The following is a 19,678-nucleotide window of genomic DNA, read 5'->3' on the forward strand; positions in this document are numbered from 1 at the left end:
GGTACTATGTTGTCAGAACTGCTCCCGTCAATCAAATACTTTTCCACAATGCTATATCACATGAAGTGACTCGGGATACATAACTGCAGGAAGAGCGAATGTTCGCTTCTGAGAAGAACTGACCTGTTCTATCAGCCTTCACGGTTACTTGTGCCTTTTCGCTGCGATAAACGATACGAGAACGGCGACCGGGCTAAAGTTTGCCTACAAGCTTTTGTGTGGCTTTTATGACAGAGCTTTTATAATAGAGTGTAGCAGAGTGTTGGCCATTGTATTTGTTTTGCCTGTGGGATGGACGCCAAGGTAGGACTACATTTATTACACATGTTTTTCCGTTTATTCCGTACTATGAAATGTATCTGTTTCATTTGCCATGACCATTTTGAGGTAGTTTTGACCATAAAGGTAAATGAAATTGTGAATTTGATAAATGTACTCCACCTCTTTAGTGTCGATATAAGCACATTCTTTGTAAGTCCCTTCCTGAGACCGCAGATCTTGGTCAGAGAGGTTAGTTTTACGTTTCCATAGTAGCAATCAGTGTGTGTGTTAGACAGTCTGGTTATGTACTTGCTTTGAGAAGGATGGAACCTGGCCTGCCGTGTAGTAGAGGCAGCATTATTGGAAAAGGATTTGATATGAATTTATTCTGAGGAAACATTATGCGGAAATGAGATGATACTGATTGCTTGGGGGATGGGGATCAAACAGCAAGGTCATCGATCCCAACGGATTACGGAAGAATGGGGAAGGAAGTCGACCGTGCTCTTAATACGTACCATCCGAGAATTTGATTGAAGCGATTTAGGGCAGTCATGGAAAACCTAAGTCAGGACGGCTGGACGCGGGTTTGAACCGTCGTCCTCCCCAGTGCGAGTCCAGTGTTATAACCATTGCGCCACCTCGCTCGGTAAGATGATATGAATACAAAAATGTCAGAAGGGAAGCTCTCTAAGATAATCTAGTTTCTTTATATATTCGTAATTGTGTAGTTTCTTATTGTTAGAATATTGTGTGTGGTTCAAGTTTACTGTAAGAAATTTTATAGTGAAGGATATGGATTTGTCTTGTAATTGAAATAAGTGTCTAGGAAAGTAAATGTACACAAGAAAATTGTTAAGGAAGATTTTTGTTAACTTGTCTAGTTGTGAGAATTCTATGAAAGGTTGTTGTAATGGCTTACTGCAGCATAATTATACTTGGAGTCGTTGTTCTCATTTATCGGTCGTTAATTTTAGTTACTCGTTTTTCATTCATTACCTTTATATGTGTGTTTTGTATACTCGCATTGTGCAGCGCGGGTTGTGTGCTGAAGAAGCATTTATATGAAAAGAGATAAGATACTGTCTTGCATTGCACATCGCAGGTACGGTATATGAAATTTTATTTTGACAGTTTCACCATTATCTTAATAGTAACAGGTTGCAGAACAGACAAGCGTTCCGTTTGCACTGGAATGCCAACAAATTTTACCATCATGTCCACTGTAAGGTCCGGTGATTGTAGGAATGTATTTCTGAAAATATGGTATCATTTCGGAGGTTTCGTATCAGTAAAAGATTTCTTTTGAACTTTCGAGCAGTTTTAATACAAACTCCGATGTGTTAGCTTTTACGTACATTTCCTCTGTAATTACAGCTCTAGTATAGTGATTGTTTGCAGACTGAAGATCATTCAGCTCAAGGTTTTTATTTCAATCATTTTGTTTTGCAGTCAGAAAGCATATGTAAATTCCATTGTAAACGGATTGCTCTCTCGTAGGTGAATTGTTTGATGTATTTGCTTGCCTCGATTTCGCGTCGTGTAGCTTGAGCGTCACATACTTTCGTTCAAAATATAAATTTCTGAATTTCACTTTAACAAAGTTCTGTTGCCCTGAACTGAGACTTAGGCATTTAAATGTCAAGCTAAGTTTTACTATTTTCTTAAATACCAACCAAACACATACACACTCAAGGTTATAAGAAGAAATAGAAGTTCAACATTAAACTTTCAACTGGAGTTGATAAAAAACTGACCGATAAGCAATTAACAATGTTTTGTTCTTCAGCACCATACTGCACAGCTATCAATAATATATTGAAAAAAGTACATATTTTTTACAGAATTACAATATTTTTTCCAGATATATGTCAACATGTCAAGTTTTTATCAGCCTAGTGTCTTTTTTTCTGTAAGAGTTTCAGCTGTTGTAAAGATTGAGAAGGATGATTGTTTCAGAAAGGTAGTGGAGTACTTTACTAATATTTGTAATTTTATAACTTCTTAAGAAGTACAGATGGAAGACGTTACTCCTATTACAGGGTGGCTATAATTAAGATTTCGCTACTTGAGAGGGGCCCCCCATTAAAAATGGAAACATTTTTAAGGACAAGCGGAAGATAAATAACGACTACACCATTGAAGGAAACGCGTTTTAATTTCAACATGAGATAGTGATGTTTGTTAGTTGCGTATCGTGTTTCGTTCCAGGTTACAAACGTTGCAGTATGGCGACAGCCTGGAACCGCACTGGAGACTGCTCTACTGCTGCCCGAAACAAATCAGGTGGGATGTTGGGCCAGCTGCCTCGTTATGTTCTTCAATCTTCAAGGTGTTTTAAGTGCCCCGTCATAAACCCTGTCCTTCAGGTAACCCCACAACGAGAAATCACAAGGGTTCAAATCTGGTGATCGCGGTGGCAACGCAGTTCGGAACACTCGGCCAATGATTCGATTTTCCCCAAATGTTTTACTGAATAAACAAGTAATCTCAAGAGCAATGTGAAGTGGAGTTTCATCGCGCATCAGGATATGGAGTCCAAGGCACAGCTCTTCTGTAGAGCAGAGATCACATGTTAACAAAGCAGAACGCAATAACGTACGCCGTTCACGCTACATGTCGTTGGTCCTTGGGTTCCGTGTGCCTCAAAGAAAAATGGACCAACCATGAGCTGTGCCGTGAAGCCATACCATGTAGTGATGCGTTCACTATGCAGGGGAACTTCATGGACGCTCGTTGGCTGGGACGATCTCCAAATGCGATAACTATGAGTGTTCACTGTCCAAGTGAGCGTAAAATGTGCTTCATTACTCCACATGTTCCACGGCCACACGTCGCCAACTTCAACCCTTGCAGAAAAAACAGGTCACAATAGTTAGCAGACTTTTCGAACGGTGGGCCATGGAATGTTCAGCTGGAGTGACACAGCTCGTGCACTGCTTGAACATACTTGAACACTGCGTCCAGCATCCCCAGCCATGGCGCCAGTAACTTCTTCAACAACTGTAGCGCAATTGGCCGTGGCCACTCCCAGGAACAATTCCGAAATAGCCTGTTAAAACGAACTTCCGAAAAATGTTCTCCTACCTCGATGTGAAAAGTGAACCTCTTCGTATTCCTGCGGCGCATCGATACTAGCGAAGAGCAGCAGCGCTACTGTCGTTTTTCTGATAAAAAATGGTTCAAATGGCTCTGAGAACTATGGGACTTAACATCTGTGGTCATCAGTCCCCTAGAACTTAGAACTACATAAACCTAACTAACTTAAGGACATCACACACAGCCATGCCCGAGGCAGGATTCGAACCTGCGACCGGTGCGGTCACGCGGTTCCAGACTGTAGCGCCTACAACCGCGCGGCCACACCGGCCGGCTTTCTGATAAAACAGCATTGCAAGCCCAGCTCATCTTGCCCACACCTATAACTGTAATGCACTCCGATGCTTGTGTTTCAGCCTTACGTCGCCGCGCGAGTACCGGCGCCTAAAGGCAAGTCATAATACTGACACTACTAACAAGTAAAATCCTGCAGCCCACAGTCTGAACATCACTCCTCTAAAGTTAGGTACCCATACGATAAGAAGTTTTCCATCTACAGTGGCTCAAGAAAATTTATTTATTTTATTTATCGTATGACATACAACGCAAGCAAAACGAGGATGATGGAATGTAGTCGAATTAAATCGGATGATCCTGCGGGAGTTAGATTAGAAAATGAGACGTTTAAAGTAGTAAATGAGTTTTGCTATTTGCGGAGCAAAATAAATGATGATGGTCGAAATAGAGAGGATATAAAATGTAGACTGGCAATCGCAAGGAAAGCGTTTCTGAAGAAGAGAAATTGGTTAACATCGAGTATAGATTTAAGTGACAGGAAATCGTTTCTGAAAGTATTTGTATGGAGTGTAGCCATGTATGGAAGTGAAACGTGGGCGATAAATAGTTTAGACGAAAAGAGAATAAAAGCTTTTGAAATGTGGTGCTACAGAAGAATGCTGAAGATTAGATGGGTAGATCACATAGCTAGTAAGGAGGTATTGAATAGAACTGTAGAGAAGAGAAATTTGTGGCACAACTTGACTAGAAGAAGGGATCTGTTAGTAGGGCGTATTCTGAGGCATCAAGGGATCACCAATTTAGTATTGGAGGGCAGCGTGGAGGGTAAAAATCGTAGGAGGAGACCAAGAGATGAACACACTAAACAGATTCAGAAGGATGTAGGTTGCATTAGGTACTGGGAGATGAAGAACCTTGCACAAGATAGAGTAGCGTGGAGAGCTGCATCAAACCAGTCTCTGGACTGAAGACAACAACAACAACAACATCCTTATACATTTTATACATAGGTTAATTACAGATTGACATCAAGACATTTAATATAATCAATTGCCTCCTGTGCTGCAACGAGGAAATCGTTGAAGGTTCCCTTGTAGGCTCGGACTGGGCATTCTTCCAAGATGTGTCGGACTGTTTGTTTTTCAGCGCCGCACTCGCAATTTGGTGTTGGTATCGTTCCCCATTTTTAGAGGGAGTCACCACATCTTCCGTGGCCACTACGTATGCGGTTTAGAGTTGTCCACACTTTGCGTGACTGGTTGAAACCAGGCGGTTTCTCAGCTGTCATGAAACTTTGGCATTTTGGTGTTGTTTCGACAGCTTCTCGACATCAAAGTTGTAGTCCGTCATGTCTTTAGCAGAGAGTAATGCTGGTCTTCTCGGTTAAAGTCTTCTGCGCTCCAAGTCAGCTATGTCGATGTGTATGGGCAGCTGTGGGTTATTGGTTGAACTCACTGAGAAGAGCGTTTTGTCGCCGCATTTCTGGGGGTGGTATGCGGCTCAGGGCTGGCAGCCATAGAGTGGGCGTAGATTTTATTGTGCCATTGAAAATGCGCATGGTGTCATTTAGTACCACATCAAACCTGCTTGTATGCGGGCTGTTAATCCACAGTGGAGAGCAGTATTCTGCCACCGAGTAGATGAGCCCAACTGCTGTTGTGCAGCTGATGTGCTGTGGAGCTCCAAGTGGTGCCGTACAGTTTATAGATGATGATGTTTCTGGTCCTCATTTTCTCTGCAGTCTTTGTCAGGCGCTCCTTGTAAGGGAGCGTCCTGTCCAATGTGACTCCTACGTATTTGGGGTAGTTGTTATGGCTAAGGCTTTTCCCTTCAAAGATGACATTAAGAACTCTTCCTGCTGAGCACAAGATGTCTTCAGTAGCCTCGAATGATTCATATTGCGAAGATATAGCCCGGTCGAGTGCATAGACAAACTTTCTAGATTTTTGTGTTTGGGATGTCAGAAGCATAAAGATTGAAGAACAAGGACAGAGCCTTGTGGTAGCCCATTGTTGAGAATTTTGCTAAAGCTCGTTTGTTCTCCAGTAATCACTTGAAAAACTCTCCCGACAAGCATGTTATCAACAAGTATGATGATACTGTTGCATGGGATTATTTGTATGAGTTTGTACGGCAGGCCTTGTCTCCAGACAGTGTCAGAGGCTGCGCTCATGTCTATGAATGCAACTGATGTTTTTTTTTGCTTTTTCTGGTAGCCTGCCTCTATATGTGTTGTCAGGGAAAGTACTTGATCAGTGCAGCTTCTAGTGCAGAAGGAATTCTGGGTGTATTCCATCCAGGTGCCTTTCCCGCCTGGACACTGCTCAGCGCTTCTCTAACTTCATTGGGTGTAAATTTCTGCTCCAAAGGTGTGCTGTTCACGGCGTATTATTCTTGTATATTCCTTCTCCTTTGGCGCTCTAGATGTTGCCTATATGTGTGCCGAAATCCTATTTGCAGAAATATCTGTTGAGTTATGATGTAATTTGTTGGCTCCACCTAATTTTCGGAGGAGAGCCCAGGCCTATCTACTAGATGTATTGAAATCAAGCGACTCAACGGTTTCAATCCACTTCTCTCGCCCTGCGTTGTCCAGGTTGTGCAGCAGGTTGTCTGCAATCTCAAGTAGATAAAGTTTACTCATAACCACCCAACATGTATTCAGCCCATTCTGGTTCTATTTTCATAAACTAAAAATATCTATATTGCAAAACATCTGATCGAACATGCTGGCTATCTAACGCCTTCCAGGAGCAACAACACTGTGATTTTAAGTATTTCATATAATTACTGTCACATTTTTAAAAAAGTGAAACGCTTTCATTATCTGGTCGTTAAGAGGTATAATCTTATGTTAAACGTTTAACACAGTAAGTGAAATATTAATGGCAGAAACAGCAAATATGTTTTAGGCAGATTAACTCACGACACGCAAATCACCTAAACTAACTGTATTCATCCAGCGGGCGGTGGCAGTCTGTCAGATAGAGCACTCGACTCCAGCCCTGGAGGACCAGGGGCAGCGATTTTTCCTCATTCCAGTCCCACCACGACGGTCCCAGGTCCAGTTACCATGCTCTCAGATGAGTTCCCGGGGTCCTTCTAGGGGCTGCTCCAAATATGAGTTGTTAATTTCATGGTGTCGCAGTTTTCTCACATAGAGGGATGTGTATTGTAAAAATGTCCGCTTAATTTGCTAGATAAGGTTACTCTAAAAGGCTCATTATCAAAACCTTACGAGCTGACTTTTTAGGAGAGACAATATTATATCTGTTTCCACCTTCACCAATTATCATGTTAATAACGCCTTCGATAAGAACTGGGCAAAAATACTTAATGAGTTGATATGGTAGTGTATAGACAACAATTCTTCATAATTGCTTAGGCTTCCGCGGCCAGAGGCAGTCGACATAAAAGTTTTCTGGGTTTGGTACCGCTTCATAATGTAAAAACTATTGCTGCTGGAGAAAAACCAACGTTTCGGCGCCGGTTGCAGCGGCCTTCTTCTGGGTCTAATGGTGCGTTCTAGCTATGTGTAAAGGACACTGCATAGCTAGAACGCACCATTAGACCCAGAAGAAGGCCGCTGCAATCGTGGCCGAAACGTTAGTTTTTCTCCAGCAGGAGCAGTTTTTACATTATGACGCGGTACCAAACCCAGAAAACTTTTATGCCAACAATTCTTCACGTGCGGCATTCGTGAGCACAACAGAATGAATGACGGCAGGACTGAGGATTAGGGTTCAGAGTCCTGTCGATGACAAGGTAATTAGAGCGCAAGCTCTATTGGCGAAAGGAAAGGAAAGGCAATCGGCCGTGACCTTTTCTAAGGAAGCAACCGAGCACTGGCCTTAAGCGATTTAGGGAAAACACAAGAAATCCAAATCTGAATAGCTGGCAGATGATCTGACGGAACAATTAAGAAGTCTGATCGTTTTACATAACATTAAAGGCAACTTCTGGAGCCATGGAATCGGCACAATTCTACGAGAATTACCGTCACCTCAAGCCGTTCTTTGAGAGAAATTCGTTATGACATAAGAAAATACCAAAATACAGCTGTGGTGATTAATGCTAACAGATAATTAGTTACATGTTCCAAAGATTATTTGAATGATTCTTTTATCGAGATGGTGTGAACGAGTCAGTCAACAGGGTATGTATAGACGTTTAGTATTAACGTCAATGAACACATTTTTTTAGCCCTACTCATCCAATTATAGTCAATAACTAGTCCTTTTACAGGTTCACAAGCTGCGGCATAGCGGCGAATACAAATAGTAATCCAGGTACGGTCAAATATTTTTTTTTTTAATTCCATTCTTTGATCACAACATAAAGTCCTTCGTCGAACATTTTACTTTACCGGGCTATGCAAATAAGTCAATGGCATATATGGACTCGTCCCAGAGATACGATTTTAGGTAGGATTTAAAACTTGTTTTTCTGTCTAACAGACTTCTAATGTTGTTGGGAAAATAATCAAAAAAATTTAGTGCTGCATACCGAACTCCACTCTGAGCCTACGACAGCTTTAACAATGGCTAATATAGGTAAGTTCTTATGGGACCAAAATGCTTAGGTCATCGGTCCTTAAGCTTACGCACTACTTAATATAACTTAAACTAAGGACAACACCTACACCTATGGCCGAGGGTGGACTCTAACATCCGACGGAAGGAGGTCATTTTCCCGCTAGTGTTGTAGTTACATATATCATTGTAATTCTCAAGTCGTGTTGGACTGTTTATCATGAAATTCAGCACCGAATAAATTTATTGTAATTGCAGAGTTAAAATGCCTAACTCCATGAAGAGGTGCCAACATGACGACCGCGGGTGAACGCCTCACATTGTTCTTACTACTCGCTTTTGTGCAATCAGTACTTTCTTTCTAAGTGACGAGTTAACCTAGAAATATTCGAAACTTCCTGGCAGATTAAAACTGTGTGCCCGACCGAGACTCGAACTCGGGACCTTTGCCTTTCGCGGGCAAGTGCTCTACCAACTGAGCTACCGAAGCACGACTCACTTCCGGTACTCACAGCTTTACTTCTGCCAGTATCCGTCTCCTACCTTCCAAACTTTACAGAAGCTCTTCTGCGAACCTTGCAGAACTAGCACTCCTGAAAGAATCTCATTCTGGAAACATCCCCCAGGCTGTGGCTAAGCCTTGTCTCCGCAATATCCTTTCTTTCAGGAGTGCTAGTTCTGCAAGGTTCGCAGAAGAGCTTCTGTAAAGTTTGGAAGGTAGGAGACGGATACTGGCAGAAGTAAAGCTGTGAGTACCGGACGTGAGTCGTGCTTCGGTAGCTCAGTTGGTAGAGCACTTGCCCGCGAAAGGCAAAGGTCCCGAGTTCGAGTCTCGGTCGGGCACACAGTTTTAATCTGCCAGGAAGTTTCATATCAGCGCACACTCCGCTGCAGAGTGAAAATCTCATTCTAGAAATATTCCGTAAGACAACTTTAAACACAGCTGTGTGCAGCAACCGTCGAGGTATCAGACTGATGTCACCTGTTTCAGTATACACAAGTAGCCCTTAGCGGCAATCTTTAATTTTTAACTAGAAATGCTAGTAAAACTTTTACGTAGGATGTTTTATTATGTGATGTGGCCTTTTTGGTGTTAAAATTGTATGACGAGAGCTGTTATGCTCAACTTTTTACGTCTGCAATATAAATTCTGATGAATTAGTTTAGGAGTCGAAACCATGGTCAATTCGACTATAAAATCCATTGCAACCAGTTGGCTGTCTTTACTATAAAAAAGATCCGTAAGACATTATTGAGTAGAAATACGCAAAATTTGTCAGGGAACTGATTTATTTGTTTCGAATGTAATTATATGAGGAGCAAAAGTAGCTGAACTTAACTGTTTGAGAAGCTTGGTAATATGCTTCTTCCAGTTCACGTTTTCATAAATATATACACCAAAAATTTTGGAGTCCTCTACCCTACCAACTGACTCCTACTCATGTGGTACATCAACTATTGGTACAACTATTTGTTGTACAGAATTGAAGATAGCGTCTTTTCTCAAATTAAGAGTGTCAATATTCAGCGAACCACTTCTCTGAAAAACTTTGTTAACACTCTCTTCCGTCTTTTCTCTCTAATGACACTTATTATAACACTAGTATCATCTGCAGAAAGTACCAATTCTGCTTGTTGAATGTCAAGTGAAAGGCTATTCAATAAATAACGTAACACATTTTCTTTCTGAAAGTAGGTTGATTTTATTCGGTATTCCAATACACCATGTTATTCTCCATTCCTTTGGCTACCAAACCCTATTTTTCAAGATAATCTCCGTTCTTACGGCAGCTTACTGTGACGGCCTGTATGTCTGCATCGTCCACTCTACGGGTCGATGTCGTAGATAACGTCTTGCTGTATCAATGATCTCCCCATCATCCACACATTGCATCTTTCAATAGGCCAAACAGACGGAAGTCGGAAGGTGCGAGATCATGGTGGATGAAGAAGAACGGTCGCTGAAGTACTACGAGCTCCTCGCTGGTACGTAGACTCGTGTGAGGTCTTACGCTGCCATAGAGAAGTTCGTTTGCTCTTTTGTGGAGACGAACACGCTGAAGTCGTTTCTTGAATTCCCGGGGTTAGCACAATACTTCAGAGTTGAGCTTTCCACCATGAGGGAGAACATCATACATTCAGAGACCCGGAAGACCGTCGCCATTGACTTTACCGGCGGAGTGTGCGGCTTTTAAATTTTCTCTTCGGAGGAGAGATGGTGTGGCGCCACTATATTAATTGCCTTTTTGTTTCCTGTTCGAAGTGATGAACCCATGTTTCCCCACCTGTGACGATGTTCGACAAAAGCTGTCACCATCAGTCTCGTAAGGCGCATGCAGTTGCGCATAGGTCCTGCTTCGTTGCTCTTTATGATCTTTTAGACGGCGGGGAACCAAGCGCGCACACCAATCGAGTACCTCAGCTGTGAGCACTACCAACAGATACGACCAGTTGAGTCTCGAAGTGTATATGATTCGTCGATCACCTCGAATAAGTGTGTCCGCACGTTCCAACATTACAGCAGTCTCAACTGTGTGCGGCCGGCCTTCACGCGGGGGATCGGAGAGCTTTGCGCGATCTTGCTGCGGTGATGACAGATGTCTCACCCAACGACTCACCGTGCTTTTGTTCACTGACAGGTCTCCGTAGACTCTCTACAAGCCCCTGTGAATATCTGGGATGCTCCAGTTTCCCGATAAAAGTAACTCAGTGACAGGTCTCTGCTCGGAACTCCCCTCCACTACAGACCCCCGGTTTGGAGGATATGTCGCCACCTATAGGAACTCCGCATTTTTTCAACTGAAATTAGCGGAGAGAAAAAATGTGTTGCGTTTCGTATTGTACGCTCCTCGTATCAGAAATAGGAGCTGAATACTGTGGGACTGCCTACGTGATTTCTCCCCACTCACAAAGGTTGTTCATATTGTGACTTTTCATGGTTTCCCCACGGATCTGTTGCAAATACGCCTATCGGGTTTGCCGCCGGATCGTATAGTGAAAATCGCACAGTATTTCTTCGATGCACCTGCTCGACATCATCAGGTGGTGGTAGGTGCTGCTGTCACTGCTGCAAGGCGCGACTGATGATGTTCGCGCGGCGGCGTCGGAATTTATCATGACGAGAGCAGGCAATATGCGTCTTGCAGAAGTGACAGCAGCACCTACCACCACCTGATGATGTCGAGCAGGTGCATCGAAGAAATACTGTGCGATTTACACAATACGATCCGGCTGCAAACTCGAGAGGCGTATTTGCAGTTGTTCAAATTATTCAGTGCATCTCTCTGCATCCTGTTTGTTAAGTACGATTCAAACCAGTTACGTCTTTGTAAGAGTATAACATGTGACATAATTAAACGCTTTGGAAAGCTCACAGAAAATACAAACTAGCGGCATTGTATTATTAAAGCCATTTTTATATTTGGTCGGTGAATTATAAATAGCATTCTCAGTCCAATAACTCTTGTGGCAACCAAAATGTGATCTGCTAAGCCAATTGTTTCTACCAAAATATGTTATTATTCTTGAGTTCATTAATTTTTCGAATATTTTGGAAAAATATGACGGTAAGGAAGCTGAACTCTAATTAGTTATATATGAAGATAGTAACTCTTCTCGAAAGAACAGATACCATTGATGACACTGCAGCTACACTAGAGTAAATGTTAATTAATTGAAACCCTCAGCTGCCGACAGGTGTTGTTGATACACCTCGGTGGGGACAGCTGAAAATGTGTGCTCCGACCGGGACTCGAACCCGGGATCTCCGCTTACATGGCAGACGCTCTATCCATTTTCTTTCTTTTTTCTTCATTTTGTTTGTTGTTGATCGCTGTGTTTGGTCGTTGCGGACGTCACCTGTCATCCGTTCAAGTTTGTTTGTTGATCCTTCCACACAATTTTTTTTTTTTTTTTATTACAGAGGCCAACCAGCTCTCTGACCGACCACACTGTGCTACCGTGCCGGCGTCAATCTGAGCCACCAAGGACTCAGATGAATAGCGCTACCTCAGGGGCTTAACCCTTGCACGCTTCCCATGAGACCCACATTCCTAACTGCGCCGGCCGGAGTGGCCGTGCGGTTCTAGGTGCTACGGTCTGGACCCGAGCGACCGCTACGGTCCCAGGTTCGAATCCTGCCTCGGGCATGGATGTGTGTGATGTCCTTACGTTCGTTAGGTTTAGTTACTTCTAAGTTCTAGGCTACTGATGACCTCAGAAGTTGAGTCGCATAGTGCTCAGAGCCAAGTCATTCCCAACTGTCCACAATCTACATACTTAATGTTCCTAATAGATATTTGCCCATCCACTCGTTACTCGCGCCAACTAAGGTGACGATTCCCGTAAGAGTTGGGGCAACCTGTGCGCATTCGCACAGACGAAGGTCAATGGCGGTTAGCCATTTAACTACACTCCTGGAAATTGAAATAAGAACACCGTGAATTCATTGTCAAAGGAAGGGGAAACTTCATTGACACATTCCTGGGGTCAGATACGTCACATGACCACACTGACAGAACCACAGGCACATAGACACAGGCAACAGAGCATGCACAATGTCGGCACTAGTACAGTGTATATCCACCTTTCGCAGCAATGCAGGCTGCTATTCTCCCATGGAGACGATCGTAGAGATGCTGGATGTAGTCCTGTGGAACGGCTTGCCATGACATTTCCACCTGGCGCCTCAGCTGCACCAACGTTCGTGCTGAACGCGCAGACCGCGTGAGACGACGCTTCATCCAGTCCCAAACATGCTCAATGGGGGACAGATCCGGAGATCTTGCTGGCCAGGGTAGTTGACTTACACCTTCTAGAGCACGTTGGGTGGCACGGGATACATGCGGACGTGCATTGTCCTGTTGGAACAGCAAGTTCCCTTGCCGGTCTAGGAATGGTAGAACGATGGGTTCGATGACGGTTTGGATGTACCGTGCACTATTCAGTGTCCCCTCGACGATCACCAGAGGTGTACGGCCAGTGTAGGAGATCGCTCCCCACACCATGATGCCGGGTGTTGGCCCTGTGTGCCTCGGTCGTATGCAGTCCTGATTGTGGCGCTCACCTGCACGGCGCCAAACACGCATACGACCATCATTGGCACCAAGGCAGAAGCGACTCTCATCGCTGAAGACGACACGTCTCCTTTCGTCCCTCCATTCACGCCTGTCGCGACACCACTGGAGGCGGGCTGCACGATGTTGGGGCGTGAGCGGAAGACGGCCTAACGATGTGCGGGACCGTAGCCCAGCTTCATGGAGACGGTTGCGAATGGTCCTCGCCGATACCCCAGGAGCAACAGTGTCCCTAATTTGCTAGGAAGTGGCGGTGCGGTCCCCTACGGCACTGCGTAGAATCCTACGGTCTTGGCGTGCATCCGTGCGTCGCTGCGGTCCGGTCCCAGGTCGACGGGCACGTGCACCTTCCGCCGACCACTGGCGACAACATCGATGAACTATGGAGACCTCACGCCCCCCGTGTTGAGCAATTCGGCGGTACGTCCACCCGGCCCCCCACATGCCCACTATACGCCCTCGCTCAAAGTCCGTCAGCTGCACATACGGTTCACGTCCACGCTGTCGCGGCATGCTACCAGTGTTAAAGACTGCGATGGAGCTCCGTATGCCACGGCAAACTGGCTGACACTGACGGCGACGGTGCACAAATGCTGCGCAGCTAGCGCCATTCGACGGCCAACACCGCGGTTCCTGGTGTGTCCGCTGTGCCGTGCGTGTGATCATTGCTTGTACAGTCCTCTCGCAGCGTCCGGAGCAAGTATGGTGGGTCTGACACACCGGTGTCAATGTGTTCTTTTTTCCATTTCCAGGAGTGTATATATGAAGATAGTAACTGTTCTCGAAAGAACAGATACCATTCATGACAGCGCAGCTACTCTAGTATAAATGATAATTAATTGAAACCCTAAGCTGCCGACAGGTGTTGATATACCTCCGTGGGGACAGCTGAAAATGTGTGGCCCGAACGGGACTCGAACCTGGGATCTCCTGCTTACATGGCAGACGCTCCATCCTTCTGAGCCACCGAGGACACAGATGAATAGCGCGACTGCCATGTAAGCAGGAGATACTGTATTCGAGTCCCGGTCGGGGCACACATTTTGAGCTATCCCCACCGAGGTATATCAACAACACCTGTCGCCAGGTGAGGGTTTCAATTAATTATCACTAATTAGTTTTGTCTTTCTGGTCACGTTTCTTACAGTAAGGTTTAACAGTTGCTTACTTCCGCATTAACGTAAGCTATGGAAAGCAAAATGATGAGTATTGCCCTTTCTTTAGAGAGGTGACTGATATTTAGTACGGTGATGTTATTAGCGGGTAGTAATACAGGGTACAGGCAGAAGGGTAGCTAGCGGTGTGTGTCGTGGCGCGGTGCCACCAACCTGTCGGACCTTGATCCTGTCGAGGCAGAAGGCGCCGGCGGGCAGCTCCAGCGGGGCGTCGCCTACGCCGGCGTCGTCGTCGTCTCCGGCGTCGTACAGCAGCATGCGGCCGTCGTGCGTGACTGTGAACTGGTTCAGATGCTGCATCAGCAGGGAGCGCCACGGCGCGGGGCAGCCGGGCGCCGCCGCCGGGCTGGCGAGCCACGCCACCCCCGCCGCCCCCACCTCCTGCCCAGACGGCAACACCACGCGCAGCTTCGCAGACACCCACCACGGCAGCCGCGGCGGCGGCGGCGGCGACGGCGCAGCCGTCGACGGCGTGGGTGTAGAGCGAGCCGTGCGCGCCACCTCGTACCTGCCACACAGCAACAACACAGCACACGTCAGTCCCGTCCCGTGCAAGCTACAGTATCTGTCGCCAGCATTTTGCCCAGTTACTCCCAGTTTCCGTCTTGCAAACATCCTTTCTGTATTAAATAAGGGCAAGAGTTGTAAAACTACAGTAAACTATCATAAGTATGCGTAGATTGCTGCAGTTTTTCTAGTAGCTTTGATCGGTTAAGGGCGTACACACATTACCCGTGAAACGTCCCCTTAGAAAAATTTATAAATTACTGTGCTGGTAAACCCTTTACGTTATTTGATTTTCAAACAGCTGAGCAGAACTGAACGTACTCAGACATTTCTCTCTTTACTTATTCCGATCAACACTAAACTGACAAACAATATTTATAGCACAACGCATTCTGACTTTCAAAAATCCTTACAAAAGAATGGCCCTGACTAACAATAACCTATACCTTTCATGTATCACTTTCCTCACAAAAATCTTCGTTACTCGAACTACTGCAATACAGCGAGCGCCAATACTGCCAGCTAAATAAAAGATTCTAACTACTGAAGGCACTAACTATTGACAGGCATAATTAGGAAATGAAAGATTTTGATAGAGAACAATGTATTTACCTTAAAAGTGTTCAAAACTCACAATATATACATATCAGTTCATGACACCCAGTCTTACAAATGTACTGTCTCTGATGGACACACGTCCAGATTATGCGCTCTCAATTCTCCGCCATATCTCTTCCCGCATCCACCACTGCTGGGGGCTCACCTCCAACTGCGCAACGCTACGCGCTGTTCACATCCAAGTGCCCAACACTACAATGCCAACCAGCCACAGACTGCACACAGCACAGCCAGTGATTTTCATCAGAGCGCAACGTGGCGTTACCAACATAAAAACCTAAACAGCCTACTTACACCCATTTGCTAGATGTGTTGAATGCACATCAGCGTTACCTCACAACGATCGCTTCCTTTACATAAGCGATCAGTGTCTTCCTAGATTCCCCTAAAAACTACAGAGCGAGGTGGCGCAGTGGTTAGCACACTGGACTCGCATTCGGGAGGACGACGGTTCAATCCCGTCTCCGGCCATCCTGATTTAGGTTTTCCGTGATTTCCCTAAATCGTTTCAGGCAAATGCTAGGATGGTTCTTTTGAAAGGGCACGGCCGATTTCCTTCCCAATCCTTCCCTAACACGAGCTTGCGCTCCGTCTCTAATGACCTCGTTGTCGACGGGACGTTAAACACTAACCACCACCACCACCCTAAAAACTGCAAGTGATAAACTGGTAAACTGTCCAGAAAATGAGTGAGGGTATATAAAGGGCCTTGTAAACTATGGAACATTTCTGTTCTACACTGAGGTCACAAAAGTCATGGAACTCTTCCTAACATCATGTCGGATACCCTTTTACCCGGCATAGTACAAACAACTCGATGTGGCATGGAATTCAGTAGTCATTGGCAAGTCTTCCGCAGAAACATTGAGCCACGCCACCCTTATAACGCCCAAAATAGCGAAAGTGTTGACGGTGCAGGATTTTGTGCACAAACTGACCTCTCGATTATGTCCCATGGATGTTCGATAAGATTCATGTCGGACGATCTCGGTGGGCAAATCATTATTCGCGCGAATTGTCCAGAATGTTCTTCAATCCACCTGCAAACGACTGAGTTCCGGTGTCATGGAGGAGGAGATTAGTGTTTAATATCCCGTCGACAACTAGGTCATTAGAGTCGGAGCACAAGCTCGGATTGGGGAAGGATTGGGAAGGAAATCGGCCATACCCTTTCAAATGAACCATTCCGGCATTTGCCTGAAAAGATTTAGCGATATCACGGAAAACCTAAATCAGGATGGCCATAGACGGGTCTGAACCGTCGTCCTCCCGAGTCCAGTGTGCTAACCACTGTGCCATCCTGATCGGTCCGGTGCCATGGCATCCATAAAAATTCCATGGCTGAACGGCAGTAAATGATCTCCAACCAGCCGAATATAGCCATTTGCAAACAATGACTGTTCAGATGGACCAGAGGACCCAGTCTATTCCCAGACCACAACATAACGGAGTCCCACCAGCTTGCATAGTGCCTTGTTGACAACCTGGCTCCATGGCTTTGTGGGGTCTACGCCACACTGGAATGCTACCATCAGCTCTTACCAACTGAAATCGGGACTCATATGACCAGGCCACGGTTTTCCAGCCGTCTAGAATCCATGCGATATGGTCTCGTGTCCAGCAGATATACTGCAGACGATGTCGTGCTGTTTGCAAAGGTACTCGCCTCGGTCATTTCCTGTCATAGCCCGTGAACGTCAAGTTTCGCCGCACTGTTCTAACGGATACGTTCGTCGTAAGTACCACATTTATTTCTACGGTTACTTCAAGCAGTGTTGTTTGTCTGTTAGCACTGAGAAGTCCACGCAAACACCGCTGTCCTGGGTCGTTAATTAAAGGCCATCAGCCACTGTGCTATGAGAGATAATGTCTGAAATTAGTTATTCTGGGCACACTCTTGCCATTACGTATCTCGGGATATTGAATTCCCTAACGAATTCCGAAATTTAATGTCCCACGGATCTAGCTCCAGTTATCATTCCAGTCGTGCGGCTATAGTCACGTCCGAAACCTTTTGACATGGATCACCTGAGTGCAAATGAGAGCTCCGCCAATGCACTACCCTTCTGCTCCTTGTGTAGGCCAAACTACCGCCATCTTTACGTTTGCATATCGCTGGTTCAGATGGTTCATATGGATCTGAGCACTATGGGTCATAAGTCCCCTAGAACTTAGAACTACTTAAACCTAACTAGCCTAAGGACATCAGACACATCCATGCCCGAGGCAGGATTCGAACCTGCGACCGTAGCGGTCACGCAGTTCCAGACTGAAGCGCCTAGAACCGCTCGGCCACACCGGCCGGCTGCATATCGCTGTCCCACTACTTTGGTAACCTTATAGTACATAGCTATCCACCTGTCTGTTACTTAAAAATAAACAGTATTTATAGCAAAATTGAACTTTTCACTGTTTAATTCAGCATTTATTCGAAGATTTTTGATTTGTGACGTGAAACAGAGAGATGCTACAATAATAATAAATAAAGCAATTCAGACTTATTGTATAGCGCTATAAAACGCAACTTCCTCGACAAGAAGCTAAAATACATAAAACTACAAAACAAAAATGTATCAAATGTCGCTTCATTACTTCGTCGAACTTATATTAAACATTTTTCTGTTATTCATACGCGAGCCGTAGTGACCGAGCGGTTCTAGGTGCTTCAGTCTGGAACCGGGCGACCGCCACGGTCGCAGGTTCGAATCCTGCCTCGGGCATGGATGTGTGTGATGTCCTTAGGTTAGTTAGGTTTAAGTAGTTCTATGTTCTATGCTGAAGATTAGATGGGTAGATCACATAACTAATAAGGAAGTATTGAATAGGATTGGGGGGAAGAGAAGTTTGTGGCACAACTTGACCAGAAGGAGGGATCGGTTGCTAGGACATGTTCTGAGGCAGCAAGGGGTCACCAATTTAGTATTGGAGGGCACCGTGGAGGGTAAAAATCGTAGAGGGAGACCAAGAGATGAATACAGTAAGCAGATTCAGAAGGACGTAGGTTGCAGTAGGTACTGGGAGATGAAGAAGCTTGCACAGGATAGAGTAGCATGGAGAGCTGCATCAAACCAGTCTCAGGACTGAAAACCACAACAACAACAACAACATGTTCTAGGGGACTGATGACCTCAGCTGTTAAGTCCCATAGTGCTCAGAGCCATTTGAACCATTTGTTATTCATAAACAACTTTTGCATTTATCAATAATAACAGCAAACTCTTACAGGGTAAAAATCGTAGACAGAGACGAAGAGATGAATACACTAAGCAGATTCAGAAGGATGTAGGTTGCAGTATTTACTCGGAGATGAAGAAGCTTGTACAGGATAGAATGTCACGGAGAGCTGAAGACCACAACAACAAGAACGAAGATATAAAACACACATTTTTACCAAAACTGAATAATGTGCGAGTCTAATAATGTGCAAAGCAAATAACCAAACAAACAAACAAAAACTAAGAGAAATCGCCGGCTGCCAGTGTCTCTCTTATACGTTCACTTAATGTTTCTTTTTCGTACCAATATTACCGGTAATCCTACCATTTATTACGTCATTTGTGTACCAAAACTACTGAAGCCGCGCTGGATCAGCCCAGCGGTCTCAGGCGCTGCAGTCATGGACTTTGCGGCTGGTCCCGGTGGAGGTTCGAGTCCTCCCTCGGGTATGGGTGTATGTTTGTCCTTAGGATAATTTAGGTTAAGTAATGTGGAAGCTTAGGTACTGATGACCTTAGCAATTAAGTCCCATAAGATTTCACACACGTGAACATTTTTTGAAAACTACTGAACCGTAGTTTTGGTGGGGCACACCTCTAATCAGGGCTTAACCCTTCAAATACCAATGATTTCTACCTCAAACCATCGTTTTATTATTATTATTACTGTTAAGTACCAGCGTCTTTCTGAGGAAACCACCGATGCTATTGCAAACCACTGACATCTAGTGGTACACTGACCTATTTCTACGAATGTAGTAGGCGCAGAGCTTGTGCTACGTGATTGTGTTTTTTTATAGTGATCATATTGAGATCATTGTCAGTGAAAGTAAGCACATGTAAAGTTATTGTAACGTAAAAAATCTGAGTTTGTACTACTGTTACCATAAGTGGTCTCGAAATGAAACCATTGGAGCAGTTTGTACTCTTGATAAAAATTTATTGAATTTTAGACCCAT

General features: G+C 44.8%; 1 protein-coding gene across 2 annotated transcripts in view; it reads right to left on the minus strand.

Annotated features, from left to right (window-relative positions):
- Positions 1-19,678, minus strand: part of LOC126284535 (uncharacterized) — a 374,399-nt gene that overhangs the window by 293,050 nt on the left and 61,671 nt on the right. Inside the window, exon 2 of one of the 2 annotated variants that reach the window (XM_049983534.1) lies at positions 14,542-14,887. In XM_049983534.1, coding sequence (XP_049839491.1) covers positions 14,542-14,887 — 346 coding nt within the window. Of the gene's footprint in view, positions 1-14,532; positions 14,888-19,678 lie in introns of both variants that reach the window. The other variant, XM_049983532.1, reaches the window with a different exon arrangement.

This window comes from Schistocerca gregaria, chromosome 8, assembly GCF_023897955.1.
Source record: "Schistocerca gregaria isolate iqSchGreg1 chromosome 8, iqSchGreg1.2, whole genome shotgun sequence".
Classification (NCBI taxonomy): domain Eukaryota; kingdom Metazoa; phylum Arthropoda; class Insecta; order Orthoptera; family Acrididae; genus Schistocerca; species Schistocerca gregaria.